The following is a 24,273-nucleotide window of genomic DNA, read 5'->3' as shown; positions in this document are numbered from 1 at the left end:
AACATGGAAGTTTGCATCAAAAGCAATGGCCTGGGTGTAGTGCTTAGCATGTGTTTTTCACACTCATTATGTCAGTGAATTCATTTTTCTCCCCAAGATGTTGAGCCAGATGCTTCCACCTCAGGTTTTTGGGTTGCAGCTGTTATTGCTGGTGTTTAAACTAGGATGCCCTACCTCCCTCATTCCCCAGAAGTAGATGTGGTTAAAGGAGGAGTAGGTAGGGTAGTCTATTTGTGACCTTTGCTGAAAGTTTTGCCTAGGTATGAGAGACGTTGGTGGGAAAGAAGTAGGTCTGGAGTCAAAGGCGAGGTAGATGCCAACAGGAGTTGGCACAGAGCCATGTTCAAGAGTGGGGGCCACATTGGGCAGGGGGATGAGGGGAACAAGGAGGAGAAAGAACCCAGTAGAGCTCCCTTCACCCTCACCATGGTCCCGTGTTCCTGATATGTTGCAGCTATACATTTGTGCTTGGGAGCTGTGTTCATTTCTTGTTGCTGCTGTAACAAATCACAAACTTAGTGACTTAAAACAAACCAAAGTACTGGGCGCACTGGCTCACACCTGTAATCCCAGCACTTTGAGAGGCTGAGGCAGGAGGATCACTTGAGTCCAGGAGCTTGAGACCAGCCTGGACAACATAGCAAAAGACCCCATCTCTATAAAAAATTTAAAAATTAGACCTGGTGATGTGTGCCTGCAGTTTTAGTGAATCAGGAGGCTAAAGTGGGAGGATTGCTTGAGCCTGGGAGTTGAGGCTGAAGTGAGCTGTGATGCGCCACTGTACTCCAGCCTAAGTGACAAAGAGGCTGTCTCAAAAAAAGAAGTAACAAATTTGTTATCATACAGTTTTGAGGGTCAGAAGTCTAACATACATCTTGGTGGACTAACATTGAGGTGTCAGCAGAGTAGCATTCCTGTTGGCTTCAGGGCAGAATCCCTTTCCTTGCCTCTTCCAGCTTCTAGTGCTGCCTGTCTTCCTTGGCTCATGGCCCCTTCTTCCATCTTCAGAGCCAGCCGCATAGCATCTTCCAGGCTCTCTCTGGCTTCTGCTTCCATCCTCATATCTCCTTCTGTGACTCTGAGCCTCCTGCCTCCCTCCTATAAGAACCCATGTGACTCCCTTGGGCCCACCTGGATAATACAAGATGGCTCCTTCATTTCAAGATTCTTAATTTATGTGGGGCATGGAGGCTCACACCTGTAATCCCAGCACTTTGGGAGGTGGAGGCGGGCAGATCACTTGAGATCAGGAGTTTGAGACCAATTTAGCTAACATAGTGAAACCCTGTCTCTACTAAAAATATAAAAATTGCTGGGCATGGTGGCCTAAGCCTACAATCCCAGCTACTTGGGAGGCTGAGGCATGAGAATCACTTGAACCCAGGAGGCAGAGGCTGCCGTAAGCCAAGATTGCACCACTGCACTCCAGCCTGGGCAACAGAGCGAGACTCCATCTTAAAAAAAAAAAAAGATTCTTAATTACATCTGCAAAGTCCCTTTTGCCATGTGAAGTGATATACTCAGAGGTTCTGAGAATTAGGAGCTGGACATCTTTGGGGAATATTCTGCCCACCCCAGGAGTAAGAGTGGGGAGACAGAAGACAGTATTGGAGGCATCCTCTGGGGAGAAAGTCAAAACCCAGCGGCGACTCCTCATTCCTTCATCCAGGACTGTTTTGGGGCTGAGAGTGCTTCTAAAAATAGGGAGAAGATAGTGCATGGATCTGAGGGTTAGGCCAGAAGGGAGGTGGGGAGGGGAAGGGCTAGGAGGAGACTGTTGGAAATCTGTGAGGTCTTCAGGAGAAAGATGACACAGGTGCCCCTCAGCTGCCTGAAGCAGACAGGGAATTTCATTCACCCTTAGCCCATGCAGCCTGTGTGACCCACACACACCTCAAGGAAGGCCGAGATAGAAGCCTGATGAACACTCAGCTGATAATGAGATGCACATTTGGAAAACGGCAGTGAGGAGAGAACCCAAAACTGAAAGTGAGTCACCTTTTTAAGTTGCACCCTCTGAGTGAGTCCTTCACAGGCGCCCATAGCAGCTCTCTGGAGAGGACGCCCCCACATCAGGGAGGCGTGGGCCTCAACACATGCTCTCAAGCCTCCACACTTCTGCTTCCTAAGTAGGTTGAAAACATTTCCAAAAATATGTTGTATGTATTAGTCACCATAGGCCTAATATACAGTCCTTCGCCTCCTACCCCCTGGACGTTTTACTGGCAAGGATTAAGAATTTGAAGCTAACCTGCCTGGGCGCGGTGGCCCATGCCTGTAATCCCAGCATTTTGGGAGGCCAAGGCGGGCGGATCACGAGGTCAGGAGTTCGAGACCAGCCTGACCAAAATGGTGAACCCCGTCTCTACCAAAAATTCAAAAATTAACCAGGCGTGGTGATGGGTGCCTGTAATCCCAACTACTCAGGAAGCTGAGGCAGGAGAATCTCTGGAACCTGGGAGGCGGAGGTTGCAGTGAGCTGAGGTCATGCCACTATACTCCAACCTGGGTGACAGAGTGAGACTCTGTCTCAAAAAAAAAAAAAAATATTTGAAGCTAACCTAGAACCAGACTGTGGATCTCTCTTGGGCTTTGGGCCTATAATGGGCCAGTAGGCCCCCTCTTCCTCCCCTTAGGAGGGATATTAAGAAGAATACTTAAGAAGTAGTTAATACCTCTGGAGTCCCTTGAATTTAGAAAACTAAGAGGCAAGTGTTTACTTTTCTCTGTGAGGCCTCCAGGCTGGTGGCCACTTGTACGGGAGTCTTGTCATAGCTTTTGTTTATAAATTTTGCATTGGTTTGCTTGATCTTTAACATTACTTTATTCAATAAATATGCATCTAAATATAATTGTTTTACATTTTATTTATTTATTTATTTTGAGATGGAATCTCACTCTGTCGCCTAGGCTGGAGTGCAGTGGCGTGATCTCGGTTCACTGCAAGCTCTGCCTCCCGGATTCATGCCATTCTCCTGCCTCAGCCTCCCGAGTAGCTGGGAATACAGGTGCCTGCCACCACACCCGGCTAATTTTTTGTATTTTAAGTAGGGACAGGTTTTTACCATGTTAGCCAGGATGGTCTCGATCTCCTGACCTTGTGATCTGCCTTGGCCTCTCAAAGTTCTGGGATTACAGGCTTAAGTCACTGCACCAGGCCCAAATTTTATTTTTTCAATTGACATATACATATTGTATATATTTATGGTGTACAATATGATGTTTTAAAATATGTATATATTGTGAAATGGCTAAAGCAAGCCAATCGACATGCATTACCTCACATATGTACCATTTTTGTGATAAAAACACTTACAATGTACTCAGTAATTTTCTACTGCACAATACATTGTTATTAACTATAATCACCTTGTACAATAATCTCCTGAATTTATGCTTCCTGTCTAACTGAAATTTCTGCACCTGTTACCCAACAGGAGACTTAAGTCAGGGTACAGGCAAACAGCGTCACATCTTTAAACAACTGCTGCCTGTTTTCTCCAGAATGCGTTTCATTTGTAAATAATACTTGTCTACTAAATATAAATACTTGAGTAAAACATTTAGGACTGGCTGTAGGTATGCATGACTGGCTAGATCATTGATTACTTGGACAACTGTTTCTGCTTTCAGACTAGAGAGCTCTTTTATGGGAATAAATCTGAGTTTGGAGCTAGCAGTTTGAACCTTCTGGCTAATTCTGTTGATTTCTGCCCTCTTAGATGCTTACAGACTCCCATCACATGGGTCTACTGTAGAGAATTCCCAGGGGGAGATGGACTTACTGAGTTGAATGGCAGCCTTCCTAACTGGAGGCCATTACCAGTATGTAGTGGGGCCCCTGCAGACGGCCCATCTGCTCATCTCTCTTGACCCAGACTTTCAATGTCTGGAAGTGTGTGTGGAAGCCAAGCTTTTACTTCTTGATCCTGAGCAAGACTTATTTTAGGCTCAAGACCACATTTTCATTGTGTAATTTCATCATCTACATACACAGTATTTAGCAAGGATTCACAATAGGGTCAGGCCCTAAATGAAAGAAAAATAAGTTGTGATTTCTGCCTCTAAGGAAATGACCTTTGAAAGGTAAAAGAAAGAAGTTGAAAACACACGTGAATAGTTTCATATTGCCCTTTATTTTCTCTCCTTTTCCTTTTTTTTTCTTTTTTTTTTTTTTAAGTTCTGGGATACATGTACAGAATGTGCAGGTTTGTTACATAGGTGTATGTGTGCCATGGTGGTTTGCTGTACCTACTCTTTTATTGCCTAAAAATGGAAGATAATAAAACTGACCCTCCTCAAGTATTTACTAGTATGAATACAGAGTTCATTGTTCAATAATTTGAAAAGAGCCATGAATAAAGACGTGATGTAATTGGCCCAAGACACACGTGGCTGAAGGCTGGCTGGAAATAGTTTCCTGATTAACTTTGCATCCAATGTCCTGGGAGTTTCTTCTCCAAAGGTCTACCCTGGAACCTCTGCTGACCTTTACTTCCATCCAGGGTAGTGTGTTCAGGACAACACAGCTAGCTGTCTACAAAGTGGGAAAGACTTTATTGAAAGAAGAAATACAGGGAGGGCCGGGCACAGTGGCTTGTAATCCCAGCACTTTGGGAGGCTGCGGTGGGCAGATCACAGGATCAAGAGATCAAGACCATCCTGGCCAACATGGTGAAACCTCATATCTACTAAAAATACAAAAATTAGCTGGGCATCATGGTGCGTGCCTGTAGTCCCAGCTACTCAGGAGGCTAAGGCAGGAGAATCACTTGAACCCGGGAGGCAGAGGTTGCAGTGAGCCAAGATTGCCCCACTGCACTCCAGTCTGGTGACAGAGTGAGACTCCACCTCAAAAAAAAAGAAAGAAAAGAAAAGAAATACAGGGGACTATTACCTATGAAAAGTAGGCATGTACTAGTCTTGCTGGTCATTTCAGCCGGACTAAACATCTCATAATAATTGTGCTTTGACATACAACCTTACTGCGACCTTCTAACTCTGAACCCGACATTTTCCTGGCCCCTAAATAAACCCTGTTTAGTGAAGAGAAAAGAAACAAGAAAATAGGAGATGATCAGTGATATCTGAGATAACATTTAAGGATAAATAGGACAGCCAGGCAAAGAATAGGGCAAGGATTAGAGTTAGGGCTGTTTACTGGCAAGGAAGCCATGGAGCAATCTCTGTCCATTTGAGGTAGGGTTTTAGCCCCAAGGGATTGTATTAATTAGGATTACATCAGATGGCAGGTAATAGAAAATTATGTTATATTGGTTTAACGAGGTAGAAGTTTTGTTTTTCTCATGTAACACAAAGCCTAGGGGTGGGAAGCCCAGGATTACTATGATTTTGCCATGACATGATGCCAGCAGGAATTGGTTTAGCTTTCATCCTCAAGTTTGTCACCTCAAGGTCTCAAAATGGCTGCATGCTTCAGTGTCATGTACAAGTTCCAGGTAGAAAGAATTAGGCAGGCAAGGAAAAATACGATGTGCCAATGGAGACACCTCCCTTTAAAGAGCCTTCTGAGATGCCTTACCCAGTAATTTCTACTTATACCTCATTAGTCACTATTGTGTTATACCACTGCCCATCTGTGAGACAGTCTATGTGTAGTACCAGCATAAAAGAAACCTGGGTTCTGTTATAAGGAAGAAGGGGAGATTAAATATTTGATAGGCAACCAGCAGTGGTTGCAATAGTGACATAAAAAAACAACAGAAAACCTTACGTTAATGTTTATATTGCAGTCACATTAATTAATTTCATCCCCTTTAAATGCAAGGTGGTGAATGGGCAGGCATCCTTTTTTAATAAAAGATGTATCAAATGTCAGAAGCAATCTGACATGTCCAAGATCGTCAGAAATACAATCCAATACCAATATGAAGTCCACGACCTTTATAATACATCATGCTACTTAAGAATTCTGATCTATATAGGAGGTCTTGGACATCCAAGAAGAGTATGTTTCAGGACTTTGTGAAACTCCATATTTAGGATAAAACTATAACATGTCACTTCCCTAATAGTATAGGAGGAAAGAAGGGATAAGAAAAGAATAACAAAGCCTCTTGGAGATAGACGTTAAGCTTCCAGGTAGGTTCATTCACTATCACTAATAGATGTTAGCAACAGTGGACCCAGGTGCAGTGGCTCACACCTATAATCCTAGCTACTTGAAGGTTGAGGCAGGAATATTGCTTGAGACCAAAAGTTCAAGACCATCCTGGGCAACATAGAGGGACCCTCATCTCTGAAAAAGATTTAATTTTTTTTTTTTTTTTTTTTTTTTTTAGCCAGGCATGGTGGCATGTACTTGTAGTCCCAGCCACTTGGGAGGCTGAGGCAGGAGGATTGCTTGAGCCCAGGAGTTCACCACTGCAGTGAGGTATAATTGTGCTATAGCACTACAGCCTGGGTGACAGAGCAAGACCGCCATCTCTGAAAAAAATAAAATACAATAACCTTAAGCTAATACCCATTAAGCCCTTTGTTGTTTATGGGCATTGCCTCATTTCACTTTCTTACCAGCACTCTGAGTTAAGCACTATTATTACTGTCTTTCTTTTACAGGGGAGGACATGAAGGTTCAGAAAGGTTAAGCAAACATGCCCAGTGTCATACAGCTAGTATATGGCAGAGCTAGAACTCTAATCTCAAGCTTCTCTAACCCCAGCACCTAAATATCAAACCTAACTTCCTTTCTACTGCTTTCCATGAGCTCTGACTCACTCTTGCAGAGCAGCCTTACAGAGAATAGAATTCCAATTTGGACCTCAACAAAATTATGAATGATTATATCCCATGTTTTATCAAGGTTGTTCATCTCCACTGTAAACTGTAGAAATTAAATCTGCACATTCTGAGAGTCTTCTGTATTTAAACTCTTTTAGCCCTGCCGCTGATGCCAAATTCTTAATGACTACACAGTTCATCACAATTGGTCTCATCCTGTAGACTTTTCTCTGGTCGTCTTCTTGTGGAGTGGAGTTTGCTATCATGGCTTGGCTGTCATTAATGTGATGAATGTAATTATCCTTTTGAGCCATTTCTATTAAGATTCTGGTCTTGAGTTGGCAAAATGGAATTTAATCTTCTTGAATATGGGGTAAGGGAGCATCCTGGGGGCTTCTGTGGCATTCCAGAGCTTAGGCCTGCAAAGAAGTCTTAGTGTTGAGGCCGGTAGCGCAGTCTCAAATCCCAGGTGTTAAGGCTGGAAGAGGGAGGGGGCCTAGTCCCTCACAAACCAGGCAGGTAAGGCATAATTAGTGCCATTTCAAAGGTAAGGTGACTGAGGCTTGGGAGCTTAAATGAAACAGCTGGTTTCAGAGCGCAATTCAATCCCCCCAGGGAGAAGGAAGAATGGAGTGACTCATTTCCTCACCAAACAGGAACCTGTACGTTGTTTTGACAGAACTTTATGTCTATCCAGGCTCTTTGTTATTCTGACAGAGAATGGCACAGCCTATTCGTCTCTAGAGCCAATTTTCAAAATTAGCAAGGACGCTGTCACTGTCGCATCTCTTTCATATGTCAGTGTAGTCAAGACGGTGATCGGTGAAATGTTTTAAATTGTACTCTAAATATACATACAGTGCTAGAGGAAGGTGGGGTTGGTTCATATTTCAGCCACTCCTGTGTTATAATATCTGAATGCTTGCTTTAAGCTCAGATCTCCAGGCTGCTCCAAAGATGGGAATTTCTTACAGTGTCGCTCTAGCAAACTGGAGGGCAGCTTTTCATTGTTTAATTATTCACACGTGGGGTCTGAATGTGCCATGCTCATGCCCTCTTCCAACACACTTTAACTCCCAGCCTGTCTGCTCCCAGCCAGTGATGTAAATGTACCAGCTGCTTCCTAAGAACCAGTCCGCATCCTGCAGGAGGGGCTGGTTCCTTTCCTGGGCATCAGCCTGCCTGCTCTCAGCCTAAGCTCTCTCGCCAACCATGGTGGCTCCTTGCGTTCCTATATCCTCTTATCTGAGAATCAGAGAGCATAATCTTCTTATGGGCCCGTGATTTATTAACGTGGCTTAATCTAAAGGTTCTCAGTCAAATTCTTTATGATCTACTGATTGTGGGGGCGTGGCAAGGTTTGCTTGAAGGAGCTTGGCTGGTTTGGGCCCTTGTAGCTGACAGAAGGTGGCCAGGGAGAAGGCAGCACACTGCTCGGAGAATGAAGGCGCTTCTGTTGCTGGTCTTGCCTTGGCTCAGCCCTGCTAACTACATTGACAATGTGGGCAACCTGCACTTCCTGTACTCAGAACTGTGAGTCCCCTCTCTGTCCGTGCCTGTGTCTGTTTATGTGCCTAGTACGTTGGGGGTAGGACCCAAGTCCATTCCCTAGCTGATATGTCCATTTAGAGGAATAAATTCTACACACACTAGATGCACTTGGACAAAGCGCCCTGCCAGCAGTTTAAAGCGGCATGCTTAGCTGTCTGTGACTTGACAAAAAAGCCCCATATTAACAGATGCAGTGCTTTCTCAACAAGGCATTTTTTTCCTGCTTCAGTGCCAATGCTGCTTTTTTTGGGGTACTCTTTTTCCTCAATAGATGTAACTTCTTCCTTCTGTAAATAGAACTGAAGAGCAGTTAAGAATAGAATTTGTACGCATAGATCTGCTGCCTCTGTTGGGTATTTATAATTGCAAGCAGGCATCGTCCCTTTATTGAGACAGTCTCTATACCTGAAAACAGGTATAGTGTCAGCAAAAAAAAAAAAAAAAAAAAAAAAACCCAAAAACAAAACCCTATGTATTAAACATTTATATCCATGTTATTTTATTTTGATGCTTTTTAAACCTATGGGATACAAATAAATATGCCTTGAGCACCCATATTTCCATTGCCTTGATTTAATGGTTAATATTTTGCCACATTTGCTTCATATATTTTTTGCTGCAATGGTCCAGAGCAAATTGTAGCCATCATGACATATCACCCCTAAATACATCATTGTGCATCTCTGAAAAATAAACACAATTTCCTACATGACTCATGTCCATTTTATGCAAGCAAATGCCTCATGTCACCAACCTCTAGTGATATTTTTCCAGCTCCTTTTGTTAGTAAGCTTTGAATAAGGATTACAGACTGATGTGAACGGCTTCTAGCAATCATATGAAAAGTGTTGCTGTGTGTGCCTCATGTTTGGAACATTTGTAAAAATGTATTTCTCCTTATGAACCTAACTAGACGGGAAAAATAGCAGGGGTTGACTTATGTGTAAATTACAGTCAGTGAGAAAATGAAAACAGAGACTAAATAGAGTTCCTAGAGCCCAGATCAAAAAAGCTTGTCCGGTCACATTTAGATAGTGCTACCACCCATGACTCTGTGGTGGTAGCCCGTGCCTCCTTTGTAATTAGCTGGACCAGCCAATTTGTCTAACACGGCAGGTGCTCTTTGATAAATAGAGCTAGGTTCTTGGAAGCAGATCATTTGTTCTGCATTTCAGGATTATCTGGTCCCATCTTACTGGAATGTAACCCCAGGATCCAAGAGAAAGTATCTAGCTTAAATCTGAATCATGAGCATCTCTGAGGAAATAATGACCTTGCAGAAGCTTTTCTAGACAAACAGACAATGGCAGAGATTATGAAAAGACTCATTCCTCTCTCAATGGATGCTGAGGTTGGGATCTTTGAAATTCAGTGCAATGATATTCTTCCCTGCCCACCCATTCCCATCCGCTATCCTTCTTCATTGCTATGTTGTTTTCCTAGGGCTGCTGTCATGAATTAACCCAAGTTGGGTATCTTAAAACAACAGAAATTTATTCTCCCACAGTTCTGGCATCCAGAAGCTTAAACTCAAGGTGTCAGCAAGGTCATGCTCCCTATGAAGGCTAAAGGGGAGAATGCTTTCTTGCATTCTTCTAGTTTTGTAGGGGGTGGGGGTGGCGCTGCAGGTGTTCCTTGGCTTGTGGCTGCGTAACTCTACCTCTGCCTCCAACTGTCTGTACATGGCCTTCTCCTCAGTGTCCTCTTCAATTCTCTTTGCCTTCTCCTCTTCTTATAAGGATACTTATCATTGGATTTAGGGCCTACTTGGATACTCTATGGTAATCTTATCTTGAGATCTTTAATTGCATCTATAAGACCCTTATTCCAAATACGGTCACGTTTACAGGTTCTGGGTAGACATCTTTTGGGGGCCACCACTCCACTGACTACAGATTCCTGCTATTCCTACACAAAGATTCCTGCTATTGAGGAATCTTTCCATTTGTTTACTTCCAGTTTTATAGCCTAATTGAAGGAAGGCCCTTATACTACTTAATAATTTTCTCTTCTACAAGTACATGAATCAAAGGCAACATTTTTACTGAATAACTGAATGGACACAAGGAATCTATGAAAGTATGATGCTAAGGAATTGCCAGGATGGTGTTTCCGCATTTATCTGACTTTCTTAGAAGCTTCCAGTTGCTGTGTATGCTTTGTGAGAGAGTTCTGTGCAGCTGTTCCCTGATGCTACTGGGGATAATTACTCAGTGAATTAGTGACACATTTGAGGTACTGTCTTGTTCTCTAAGGAATCCAGGCAATAAGAATTGAAGCATGGTACCTCCTCTCTAGGAGTTGACAGTCTAATTGAGAAGCTGAAATTTGTACACATAAGAGATATAAGGAATGATTCAAGGCAGATGGAAATAAGTCATTTATAAGTAGGGTAGGTAGTAAGTTGAGAGGAGGGAGAGATTGTCTACGTTGGTGAAATTGATCAGGGAAAGCTTCCAGAGGAGTTGGGGGTTTAAGCTGGATCTTGAGGTGCTTAGAGGAATGAGGCAGAAACGGGTAGAAAGAGGAAGTATTTCAGGGATGGTAAGTGGCATGAGCAAAAAGGTTAGGAGCTAGCTGTGATTGTCACCAAAGCTTGAAAAACTATCATTTGGAACAGTAAATAAGGCTGCTGGGCCAGTTTAGCACCCTTAGGAGCAGGAATGATGGGTGATGGCTGCATGTCCAAGATGGAGGCCTTCTCTTACCTACTCTGGGTCATAGGATCCCAAAAGCAGGCAGAGCTCAGGGGATCTGCTGGGCTTCCTCCACCCTTTATCTTAGTTTGGACTCCTGGCACTAGGGGAAGCTTGCCCTGTATTCCTTGTGGTTCCAGATGCACAGACCCTCCTGGATTTTCCTTTCTCTCTAACACCAATGCACTCCTGTCTTCCTGAGTTCATGCCTAGCTCAGATACTGGAACTAATCCAGTACATGGATTCAAATTTAGCATGTGGCCCAGGTTTCTCAAAGTCAACTGCCTACAGGAACAAGGCAGGAATATTTTTGTTTTGTTTTGTTTTGTTTTGTTTTTTGAGACAGAATCTCACTCTGTTGCCCAGGCTGGAGTGCAGTGGCACAATTTCAGCTAGCTGCAACCTCCGCCTCCTGGGTTCAAGTGATTCTCCTGCCTCAGCCTCCTGAGTAGCTGGGATTACAGGCACCCACTACCACACCTGGCTAATCTTTGTATTTTTAGTAGAGATGGGGTTTTGCCGTATTGGCCAGGCTGGTCTTGAACTTCTGACCTTGTGATCCACCCGCCTTGGCCTCCCAAAGTGCTGGGATTACAGGCGTGAGCCACCGTGCCCAGCCAGGAATTATTTTAAAATGTGCATCATTCAGGCATAACACAAAAGGAGGTGGTGAGGCCTCTGGCCAACTGTAGAATGAATATATAATGCCTGAAAGCATTCAAATTCAATTTAAAACAAAACAAAAACCCTGTGTCCAATTTAGCAGATCACTTAGGCATGCCTGGTTTGGCCTTGAGGGCCAATAGTTTATAACAACTTGGCCAAACCAATTCGGAATGTTGGGCCAAACACTTATTGACTCCAATGGGAAAGACACCAGTTTCAGAAGGATGAAGAGCAGACCCAGAACTAACAAATGAGACACTGGGTTTTACTGGGGACTTACATATAAGGAAGAGTCCAGTGGCAGCGGGCTGGACAGGAGAACCCTTTTGTGTGTAGTCCAATGGCGAGAGCTGGACAGAACTGCAAACGCTTGCAAAGACATGCATTTTATATTCACTTAGGACCCTCTCCCTAACAGTCTCCACCTAGCAACCTTAACCCAAAACAAAGGACGTCATACAGCCCATGTTTCCTGGGATGGGCTAGGGGCTAAGCTGTTTCTCATAGATAAGGAATGACCTTCTGGGTTGGCCATTCCCAGATTCCTTAGCTTGAAACTCCAAACCACCTGCAGGTGTGTCTGCTATACAGGGTCAGTCTCAGGGTATGCTTAAGTTATTGCTATCAGGTGTGTTTATACCAGGGTCTTTCCTTCTTTAAATATGTCTATTGTCACCTGATGCCTTGACCTAGAGGACAGTAAATTTGACAGAAGAACCCTAAAACCAGAGTATTTGGTGTGGAGTCCCAATCCATAGATCAGGGCACTGAGAATATGGGACAGCCCTCAGGTCTACAAAGAGCAGGCCCTAAGGATGAATGACAGCCCTTTCTTTCCCCACCTGCCCTCACCCGCAGACCTCCATGACCATTCTTTTTGAATTTCCTAGACCTCAAAGGGAATCTGCAAAAATAACTTTCAGCATCATGGGCATGAGCATGGAAACAGCCTTCTCATCTGTCTGGGTCTATATTTACAGCCCTACACATGGAGAGACTTGCAGATGAAAACCTTAGAACAGTGTAGGTTCTGAGGATCACCCACATCAGAATTAGGGGCAGAGTTTGTTTTCAAAATGAAGATTTGGAGGGCTCTAAATCAAACCTACTAAAATTAAAATCTTTGGGAGTGGGGCCCATCCATTTTCATGCTTAAGCCTTCCAGGTGATTCTCATGCGGCCTTCCCATTTTCATGCTTGACAAGCTCCCCAGGGGATCCGTATGGGCACTACAGTTTAAGAACTCTTCACTCCAGCTGGAAAGCTAATTTACCTTGACTTCCCCTGTTGAAAATTATCACTCCTCTCTGTGTCCCCACTCAGTGCTATATGCATCAGGAACTTTTACCCTGTGAGTTCTGAGGAGATTTTGGGATGTAGTAATGTTCATATGCCCAGCTTCTGCACAGCTTGGGGCAGAATTAAGTTAAACCAAATTAAATGAATTTGCCTCATATCTTGGCCAGCTCCTAAATGTTTCAAGCTGTGATAAAGACCCTGGTTGGTTTCTTTGGAAGGGAATATTGACCTTGCTCATAATGATACAAGCTAGGCTCGTCGCTGGGATTGTCATTGAGCTGGTTGGTCATCACCTGTGGCTTTTGTAACATTTCTTTAAATATTTAAGTCTTTTTCTTTTTTTTAAGATGGAGTCTCGCTCAGTTGCCCAGGCTGGAATACAGTGGCATCATCTCGGCTCACTGCAACCTCCACCTCCCAGGTTCAAGCAATTCTCTTGTCTCAGCCTCCCGAGTAGCTGGGACTGCAGGCACCTGCCACTACGTCTGGCTAATTTTTGTATTTTTAGTAGAGATGGGGTTTCACCATATTGGTCAGGCGGGTCTCGAACTCCTGACCTCAGGTAATCCACCCACCTCAGCCTCCTAAAGTGCTGGGATTACAGGCATGAGCCACTGAGCCCAGCCTAAATTTTTAAGTTAACAAAAATCCAAGAAAAAAACAGAATTTGGTGGAGTGGTGCTAGTACTCGTGGTGCATTTGGTTCTCCACACACCAAACCTTCATGAGCTAGTTACAGAAAAGTGGAGTTTTTTCATCTCCTTCCCACTTTAAAAGCTTTTAGTTCCTATCATCCTTGAAAATTCTTCTCATGTTTGTGCCATATTCTGATGGTATGACCTGCTCTTGCCTGTGGTACAAAGTCTGAGTGAGCTTGGAGCAGATGCACAGTTAGTTTAGGACTCGCTTTTCAAAGTACCTGCCCTTCATTTTAGGAACAGTTATCAACAAAACAGCTAGGCGTGGTTGCTGGAGGATGACAGGTCCTGGAAACTAGTGCCACTAGCTGTGCGACTGACTTCCCAGGAAGCCAGGAAATGCTGTGCTCTTTCTAGTTTGAGTCAAATATTTTTGGTTTGTAAGTGGAATCACTCGGAACAATATTCATGCTAGAATCTGGAGAGAAAATTATACTTTATTTATAGGGATAGCTTATTCCCACTGGAGTTTTGTACTCCAGAGGTTAAAATGAGCAATTCTAATTTTGAAACCCAACTCATCTAAGGCTATGGAAGTGTTACCGGTGGCAAATCTGTAGCAAACTCAATTCTTAACACCTCAGAAGAAATAATTTTTAACCAAGGGGCATAAGGCAGGGTGAGAGGCCAAAGTAAGTTTTAGAGCAGGAGTGAAAAGTATATTAAAAAGCTTTAGAGCAGGAACAAAAGGAAGTACACTTAGAAGAGGGCCAAACGGGTGACTTGAGATCAGCTGAGTGGTGTGACCTTTGACTTGGGGTTTCATATGCTGGCATGCTTCCAGGGGGGTTGCATCCTTTCTCCCCTGATTCTTCCCTTGGAGTGGGCTGTCTGCATGCACAGTGGCCTTCAGGCACTTGGGGGGTGAGCATGCACATTGTGTTTACTGAAGTTGTGTGTGTGCTCACTTGAGGGGTTTTTCTCCTTGTCAGTTGAGGATTCATATACCAGTTAAACGCTGCCATTTTGCTTCTTAGTGTGCATGCTTGAGTCTACTCCCCCAACTCCCCTGTGACCATCACCTGATGGTTGCCTGACGTTCCAGGTTGTGAGGAGGGTGGCCTTCCCTGCTCATGACTGCGTAAGTACCTACTGTAACAGAAGGATGAGGTCTCCCGGAGAAACTGCCAAGAGCGGTAAGAGTTACGGGCAGCCTTATGTATGCCCTTCCAGCAAAATGTGGTAGGCCCCAGGAGTCAGAACCACAGAACACACCAAGCTCTTAGAACCAAGGATTCCAACCACCAACCACCTCCTAGGTTAACTGACTCAAACCTAACCTGCAACATACACGTCTGACAAACTGCACAGACTTCATGCAACAAGAACATTCATTTTTGGGCTCACAGGCCCAAAGAGAGCTTTGAATCAAACCCAGCTGGGCGTTCCAGGCTTTCAAGTGGGGAGGTTGCTTGCCTCCATTTTCTTTATCTATTTCCATTTACCCATTACACCCTGGTCTGGCTTTTCGGTATCCCTTTCTCTAGGTCAAAGCTGTGTGGCAAGACCATCCTTAGTAGCTCCTTTTCCTGCCTGCTGACTTCAGTCAGATCTGGGCCAGGTATTGGGCCATAAACTCTATGACGTGGATAAGTATCTTTTTAAAAAAGTTTTGTACTAATGGAGATTCACACAGGAAGGTCCAGATGATTGTGGCTGGATTCTTTCTGGGGTGAATGAGTTGGGGGTGAGTGGAATACAGTGGATTGCCTTAGATTCCATTTCCTCCCCACTTCATTTTCACTGTGTTAGCCATTCCCAACACTTTGAAAGTTCAAACCAACAGGGTGAGCTTTATGGATTTGCCAGCAAATGTTTTCCAAATTGAGTCTCCAAGAATTTGTTTCTTTCTCAGTGAAATTGAAAAGGGGAAAAAAAATGTTGCTGATCTCTGGATTTGTCTTGTCCTGTGTTTTCAGCATCTGAAGTAGAATTTGGACGAGAACCTGGAAGGAAGGAGATACAGTTTATAGAGGAAATGGGGTAAGGTAGAGAAATCATATTCAAAAGGAACAAGATCCAGTCTTGAGGCAAAGCCAGGGCCCATTTGGGCTCAATGACTCTCGAAGCATTTCAGTTCAGCACATGTTTAACAGGGCATTTTTCCTTGAATTTTTAGACTTGTGTATTTTGAAAGAAATTGAAGCCGCATGGCCCTCATTCATTTACACTGAACTCACCAAAATCTTGTTTTGTAATGATTCTTTGATGTCCAAAGAGCATGTGATCCTGTTTCATGGTCTTTTTTTTCCCCCCTTTGAGTATTAGCAAATTCTTTTTTGCCAGCAGTAGTCACTCCAGTTCCAAGCTGTTCACTCACTGGTCTAAAGTGTTCTCCTCCTAGGGAGGTCACCTTACACCAAACCCAGCAGTTTCAAGATGCCACTCTGATGCTTGGCAAATTGTGCTTGTCTTTCTAGTTCCATGACTATGTCAGGTGGATAAGAGGCAACGTTGGGATGTCCGTAAGAATCTCACTGACTTCTTCATGCTTGGTTGACTTATTTTCTTCATTTTAATTTATAATTGAAAACTACAAACAATACAAAAGGAGAGAAAAGGTTATAATGTAACTCCATGTGCCCTATACCCATCTTCAGCAATTATGAATTCAAGGCCATCTACTGTTTTGAAGCAAATCACAGATGACATGTCATTTCATCTGCAAACATTTCAGCACCTATCTCTAAAGATAGATTCTTTTTTATTTTATTTTATTTTGAGACGGAGTCTCGCTCTGTCGCCCGGGCTGGAGTGCAGTGGCCGGATCTCAGCTCACTGCAAGCTCCGCCTCCCGGGTTTACGCCATTCTCCTGCCTCAGCCTCCTGAGTAGCTGGGACTACAGGCGCCCGCCACCTCGCCCGGCTAGAAAAGATAGATTCTTAAGAAATGGGACCACCATACTAATATCACATGAAAAACAACCATAATTCCTTAATAACAAATATCTACTTTGTTTGAATCATGAGCTAAATACAATCTACACATTGCAATTAGTCACCACATCTCTTAAGTTTCTTTCCTCCTGCTCCTCCTCTTCTCCGTTCTTCATCCTTTGCTGATACAAAGGAGTTCTTGAGGTAAATTCTGAGGAATATAGCTTTGGCAAATTCCAAATACTGGGCTAGTAACTGAAAAAGAGAAAAATAAAACAATGATTTTAATTTACTGTCCAAGTTGAAAGAAATGTAAAAAGACAAAGGTCCAAAATATTGAGCATTGAAGTCTATGAATGTAACTACAATTTTACTCAAGATGAGTGTCTTGTATGACCTTGTTGCCCAGAAGCTTTAAGGGGAGGACTTTTCTTTTTATTTTTACTTTAGGTTTGGGGGGTACTTGTCAAGGTTTGTTACATAGGTAAACACATGTCACGGGGTGTGTACATATTATTTCATCATGTAGGTATTAAGCCCAGTACCCAGTAGTTATCCTTTCTGTTCCTCTCCTTCCTCCTACCCTCCACCTTCAAGTAGACTCCACTGTCAGTCATTTCCTTCTTTGTGTTCAGAAGTTCTTACCATTCAGCTCCCACTTAGATATGCAGCATTTGGTTTTCTGTTCCTGCGTTAGTTTGCTAAGGGTAATAGCCTCCAGCTCCATCCATGTTCCTGCAAAAGACATGATCCTGTTCGTTTTTATGGCTGTATAGTATTCTTTGGCATATCTGTGCCACATTTTCATTACCCAGTCTGTCATTTATGGACATTTAGTTTGATTCCCTATCTTTGCTATTGTGAATAGTGCTGCAATGAACATTTGCGTGCATATGTCTTTATAGTACAATGAATTATATTCCTCTGGGTTTATACCCAGTAATGGGATTGCTGGGTGGGATGGTAGTTCTTCTTTTAGCTCTTTGGGGAATTGCCATACTGCTTTCCAGAATGGTTGATTTAATTTACACTTCTGCCAACAGTGTATAAGTGTTCTAATGGGAGAACTTTAAGAGAATGGAGAAATATCGCCATAGGGCAATAATCTCACAACTTCTTGATCACAGACCTCTATCAATCAATAAATTTCTCCACTGCCTGTCATTTGTATAGTTATCTGTATAAAATTATACACATATACTACTACATTAATATGTCCATGATAAAACAGGCACAAAAACGTTGTTAAAGAATAAAAAAAATATACCTAAGAGTTCTATGACAATCTGCCCACTTTCAGGGCTCATTGGTAAAACAACTTCTTCAAAGTAGAAGGAAGAAAGTTGCTCACTGCCAGTCTGTGGGGTTGGTCTTGGAAGGAATGGGGCAGGAAATGGTCTATTTCTGCAGGCCAAATAAAACTTGGCGGGCCAAGGAAGCAGACATCCTTTTTCTCATAGTCATACTTCCCCCGACCTTTTTTTTTTTCCTTTTAAACTATCACTCCTTCTGTGTGCCCATGTGGCCCCAATCCCTTCCAGCTTTCTCCGAGGCCCACCACCCCCAACCACACCTACTTTCATTAACACCAAGAGTGGAACTGGAGGATCCAGGTTTATGAAACTTGAAATGTTCAGAATTTCAGTCCTCTTTTTAAAAAGGAAGATAAAATTGTGAATTCACAACTGGTAGGTCCCCGTCAGGTTCTTGGAAAGGCACATGCATACCAGGAACCTCGAACCATATTCATCAGCCTCACAGTCATCTTCCCTCCCACGGGAGCTCTGAGGTACCAAATTCACCTTCCTTTCTTTCTGACTCCCTCTTTCTTATTCTCCTCTATTTTCCTGTAGAGCCAGCTCTGGTAATTCTGGTGCCCTCCTAAGCCCATTTCTTCCATGTTTAACTCTTGCATACGCAGAGCTGGAGCTGTCTTCCTTGTTGCCCCATGAGCCAAGAATGTACCTGTGAACGCTTCCCCACTTTCATCCTTCATTAGCAGCTCTACCCAGAACAGTAAGAGAGGGAGAGGCCAGGGACCCCAGAAACAAGTCCACTTGTCATCCCAAGGATGGTAATCCAGTGGCTCTCAGCTGAAGGTTAGATGACCTAGTAATTCAAGGCACATGCTCTGGAGTCAGACTGACCCCAGTTCCTATATAGTCTCTGCCAGCTGGGCAACCTTGGGTGAGTTACTTAGCTTCTCTGAGCTTTTCTCACCTATAAATGGGAGTAACACTTACCTCACAGGCTGTCATGAGATTATGTAAAGCATTTAATATAGTGCCTGGTACATAAGAAACCCTTAAATTGTGGATTTTATCATGAGTAATGGAGGGAGTTAGAATATATTTCATCGATTCTAAGACATACTTCTTAATGTCTCCTGAAAGCAGATTCCATCTTGGAATTGACAACACCGTGCAAAGATAATTGGCAGTGTCTATCTTTCTTGGTTATCTATAAAAATAATGGTGCGCCTTACAATAGATGTAGTCTTCGATTTGATGTAATTTGGTAACAACTAATTTTTATCCACAGTGAGCACAGGTGGACTGAGATCAAGAAACTGGAGTTGCTGCAACCATACAGTCTCTTCTTCTCGCTTACTGAAGAGGCAGGGAAATGGCTGACTTGAACTGAGAAAAGGGTAACTAGCTTAGGGGAAAGTCCGTGGAGAAAAGCCTGAGCTACTTATCAGTGGCTGAGGCCTCACCTCCCACACAGCTCTGCCTCCACAAGTGGGTCAGTCTTTACCACATCTGCCAGTCTCTTGACTCTGCCCCGGATTCCCTCTCCAGCTGTCATTCCCCAGCTATTTAGCTCCTTGCTGTCCTCACACTGCAGCTCCTCTTTCCTATTTTCCTCCTTCCCCGCTATGAAGAGGAAGACTGAATCCAGCATGTTGCCTGGCTAGTGGTGTCTGTGGCCCAGAACCATAAACTTTTGAGAGCTGAAGGAGAGCTTGGAGATGATTTAGTCTAATCCCCCTATTTTATAGATGAAGAAAGTAAGGCCTAATAATTTACCCAAATGACTCAGCCCTGCCAGTAACAAACTATGTGACCTTGAACAAGTTATGACAATTTTTTGGAAACAATATTAAAGCATTCATCGTTTTATGAAATGTGTCCTCAGGAAGCAATAAAATTGGAGCTAATGGTTAAAATTTTAAACTACCAGCTCTAGGCAGAGCAATGACATAGAGGTAACACAGTGTGGCAAGTGACCCTGCAGAGCACCCATCATGAATGGAGCATCCTCTGATGGAGTCTGACCACCTGGGCCTGCTCAGAATGGTAACATGGGACTTCCTCAACCAATTTTGAACATGTGCAGCCTGGGGCCATTTGACAGCAATAAGGCTTTACGTTTGAATATGCTATTCCAAAGATTTTTATCTAATTCTAAGAGTTTCATATACAAAGGATGGCAGCAGAGAGGCAGGGCAGAGTTCAGTCATGAAACATTAACAAGCTTTAGCTTGTATTGATTAAAAATGTGGCCTCTGGCTAGGTGCAGTGGCTCATGCCTGTAATCTCAGTACTTTGGGAGGCCGAAGTGGGTGGTTCAGTTGAGGCCAGGAGTTTGAGACCAGCCTGACCAACATGGTGAAACCTTGTCTCTACTAAAAATACAAATATTAGCTGGGCATGGTGTCGTGCACTGTACTCCCAGCTACTCTGGAGGCTGAGGCGGGAGAATTGCTTGAACCTGGGAGGCAGAGGTTGTAGCGAGCCGATATAGCACCATCGTACTCCAGCCTGGGCACAGAGTAGACCCTGTCTCAAAAAAAAGAAAAAAAAAAAAATGTGGCCTCTGAAGTCATTCAAATCTGAGTACAGATCCTGGCTCATCACTGACTAGCTATGTAACCTCAGCTAAGCTTCAAGCCTCTTATCCTTAAATCAGGTTTTAATGATAGCACCTATCTCCTGCGGGTAAGAATTAAATGCAATATACAGGAAGCATTAGATGCCTGGAACATTTTAAGTGCATTATAAACATCAGAGATGAGAAATTAATGGTGATGAGAAATAAATGATCTCCTAGGAACCTTGCAGCAAATGCAGTGGCTCCCCATCTCATTGATGAGAAAACTCTGATTTGTTGAGGCTGAGGAAACTTCCCTAGGTAATCCAGCCAGCCTGGAACACAGGCATCCTGATTCCAGGACTGCATCGCTATTGTGTTGTCATGGAGACAGATTTGCTTGGATGTGTTAGGTTGTTTCACACCTTTATAATTCACTGGGGCCAGGTTGGGGGCTGAGATGGATTCTGAAACAGAAAAGTAATTGCTTTATAGAGTAAACTTTTTTGGGTAGTGTTTGGGTAGTTTCTCTGGCCAGTTAAAATTATGCTGAAGATGACGGTTCCTGGTTTGTACAATTATTTTCCCACTGAAGTAGGCATAAGAGAGCAGACTACAGGAGTTCCCAAAGTCATTATTTAAAGTGATTAGTCAGAAATATTTTTGGCTTCATGAGCTAATTGGTGAAAGATTACAAATGATCAAAGGGATCTTTTGCAAACACATCTGGAATAATCCTTCCCTGTTAGATGCTGGTGCAGTCTTTAGTAGAAAGAAGCATCTGGGCACCACTCCCTCCGCCTTCCCACGATACAAACCCTGCATAGGTCTGAGGTGTCATCGGGGACGTGCTGGTCAAGTGCATTATGATCACAAGCATTATGATCCAGAGTTAGAGCTTGGCCCTGCCACTTGCTGTCTGCGTGTCTTTGGGCAATTGCCTTAACTTCTCTGTGTTATGATAATCATTGCATCAACCTCATGGAGCTACTGTGAGGACTAACAGGCTCTATCATGCACATGCAGCCCCAGTACAATGCCTGGCACATGGGCATTATCGATCAGTGTCAGCTACTTATGTGTCCATCTCTGCTACTATACAAGCCAGCTTCTTTTCTTCACTCCCTGCATACTTTTCTCTTTAGAAAAGATACTCGCATGGTACTGGGCAGCAGTGCTGGTGTCTTACCACTCCAGGGTCTTCCCTGAAGTACCCACCTTTTGGCCTTCTTGGGTTCTACTCAGATAGCAGCTCAACCTCATCAGGAAACTAATTCCTTTAACATCACAAAAGAAATCAGCACCTCTTGGGCCTGGCATGGTGGCTCACATATGTAATCCCAGCACCTTGGGAGGCCGAGGTGGGTGGATCACCTGAAGGCAGTAGTTTGAGACTAGCCTGGCCAACACAGTGAAACCCTGTCTCTACTAAAAATACAGAAAATTAGCCAGGCATGGTGGCATGCACCTGTAGTCCCAGCTACTTGGGAGGCTGATGCACAAAAATCACTTGACCTGTCACTTCACTTGACTACTGGAAGGCAGAGGCTGCAGTGAGCCGAGATGGCACGACTGCACTCCAGCCTGGGCAACAGAGTGAGACTGTCTCAAAAATAAAAAAGAGAGAGAGAGAGAAATCAGCACCTCTCAGGTGCTTACTAATCTCCATGTACTGCTCTCAAACACCTATATAGTCTATTTCAGAGAATTTAAAAGCCCAATGACAGCTAGGCAGGTGTGGTGTCTAGGGTTCAAAAATAGGACAGCGAAGGTGAAAAAGACTAAGATAAAGTGTTCCATGTAACTGAGGCATTTTTTCTTCAGTTACAAAAGACCCAGAGATGAGGTCAATGTGTGTTTGTTTTTTTCTGTTTGTTTATTGTGGTGGTGTTTTTATTATTTTGTTTTTTTGTTTGTTTGTTTTGTTTTTTAATCCCCATTCAGTTGCTTAGTGTCATCTAAAGAAAGCATCAGGGAGATTTTTTTTTTCTTTCCCAGTTTCTTTGGACATGAGCTGCTCTCCTCTTTCTTGGCATGGTTGACAGGATTGAATTGAGGCATATGGATCTCAAAGGAACCCAGTGATGTGATTCTCCTTCAAATTCTTAACATTTGTTTACCATTTAGCAAAGGCAGAGAATTTCTATTAATAAAAATACTGGTTTACAGGAACAGATTTGCCTTGTCCCGTGGAAGTAAATTAATGTTCTGAAAAAAAAAAAAATTGAGCAAGACATTTCCTGCTTCTTGTAAGTTCTTCTCTGTTCAGCGTTTTCTTTATATAAGTGTGATTTTTTTTCTTAATTTCCAAACTAGGTAGCCACCTGGTAGATGAATTAAGAGTTTACACTTAGGTAGCAAAAAGAAAACATTCATTCCTGGGAAGAGTATAATTTAATAACAAATACTTATCAAATGTCTATGACGTATCAGGCATGTTCTAGGCTGTGGGGATTCTGCAGTAAACTTATATTTCAGTGAGAGGGCAGTAAATAAGCACACACATAATACATCAGATGGAAATAAGTGTCATGAAATAAATAAAGCAGGTAAGGAGATACTGTTCTACATAAGTAGGCCTTGCCAAGAAAGCAGCGGAACCCAGAAAGAAGTGAGGGAGGGAGCCATGAAGGCAACTGACCTTTGGATAACAGTGGCAGACAGAACAGGTGTGGTGTCTCATGTCTGTAATTCTGACACTTGGGGGTGCTGAGGCAGGAGAATTGCTTGAGCTCAGGAGTTTGAGACAAGCCTGGGCAACATAGTGAGACCCTCATCTCTATTTTTTTTTTAAGAAAAGCAGCAGACAGGACTCCAAATCCACACCTATGAAGTGCTAACGATTCCTACAGCACAGGATTCCTGAGTAGTGAGTGAGAACCACCTAAGAGGAGCTGACACCTGGGTGGGCTCATGACCATCAGTTCCCTCTACTTCCACTTGCTTTCCCCCTGATTTATTCGTGATGGGAGAGGGGGGTTCTTACCTGGTCAAACATCACTCTGGACCATGTGCTCCAAATATAGATTTAAAAGCAATTGCAAATGCCAATGGCCTTCTCCACCTCGCCCCGTATTCTTAGTGTCAATTCATGTTGAATTTTCTCATACCGAAATTGTGTTGCCTTATAAATTACTCCAGCCTGTTCGTGTCTTTGTCATGGATATTCTCTAATTGCAGATGTACCCATGTCTAACCTACTTTTTTCCCTTCCTCTTGCCTCTGTCCTCTGTGGCATTCCCCACCTCAGTGTCATCCATAAATTTTGTGACACTTGCTCCTAAGTCATCAGCCAGGGTACTGAATCAGATCAATGTGATGGCGGATTGTTAGGACACTCTCTGAAACACCTTCCCATGGCTGGGCTTAACACCCCTTTAGTTGGTGATTTCTGATGATTTTCAGCTTTCTTTGGACTAATAGTGAACATAAAATCCCAAGACACTGGGTATTCAGCTCAATCCACCCCCTACCCCATCCCTTTATATTCTTAACTACAACAACAGTATTACAATCTTTAAGATAATCTCATGAACTTGTCCGTGATCATTTAAATGCAAACTGTCCTTTGTTTATTTATCCCTGGTTTTCTGGACCCTCAATTTTACTTTCCTAATAGTTATTCCCAATTTTTCAAGTTGACAATTGCATATCTCATACACTAATTTTTCACTACCCTTTCCTTCTGTTTTCTCTCTGCATCACTATCACATGTTGTTGGCCTTGTTCCAGTCTTCTGACATCCCCCTGAGTGCAAGGTAATTTTTCAGAAATAATGATTCATTTTTACTGCACCATTGTTCAGTAAGCATATTAGTCAAATTCTATTCCCCAGGGCCATGTGTCATCTGGAGCAGCTGATTTATGCATGCTCATGTTTGCCAAATATTCCTTCATCTATTTTTTGTCCAAGCTTATCTGTGTGGGGTTT

General features: G+C 43.2%; 1 protein-coding gene across 6 annotated transcripts in view; it reads left to right on the top strand.

Moving 5' to 3' along the window:
• LNX1 (ligand of numb-protein X 1) overlaps positions 1-24,273 on the top strand; it is a 192,571-nt gene that overhangs the window by 81,133 nt on the left and 87,165 nt on the right. Inside the window, exon 1 of one of the 6 annotated variants that reach the window (XM_017893286.1) lies at positions 7,839-8,274. The exons of the other annotated variants lie outside the window; for them this stretch is intronic. Within the exon in view, the coding sequence (XP_017748775.1) occupies positions 8,183-8,274 (92 nt within the window). The 5' untranslated portion in view covers positions 7,839-8,182. Of the gene's footprint in view, positions 1-7,838; positions 8,275-24,273 lie in introns of those variants that run through there. 6 annotated transcript variants of the gene reach the window in all.

Source organism: Rhinopithecus bieti, unplaced genomic scaffold (assembly GCF_001698545.2).
Source record: "Rhinopithecus bieti isolate Rb0 unplaced genomic scaffold, ASM169854v2 scaffold_23964, whole genome shotgun sequence".
Taxonomy (NCBI): Eukaryota; Metazoa; Chordata; class Mammalia; order Primates; family Cercopithecidae; genus Rhinopithecus; species Rhinopithecus bieti.
This window is presented reverse-complemented; position numbering and strand designations above follow the sequence as displayed.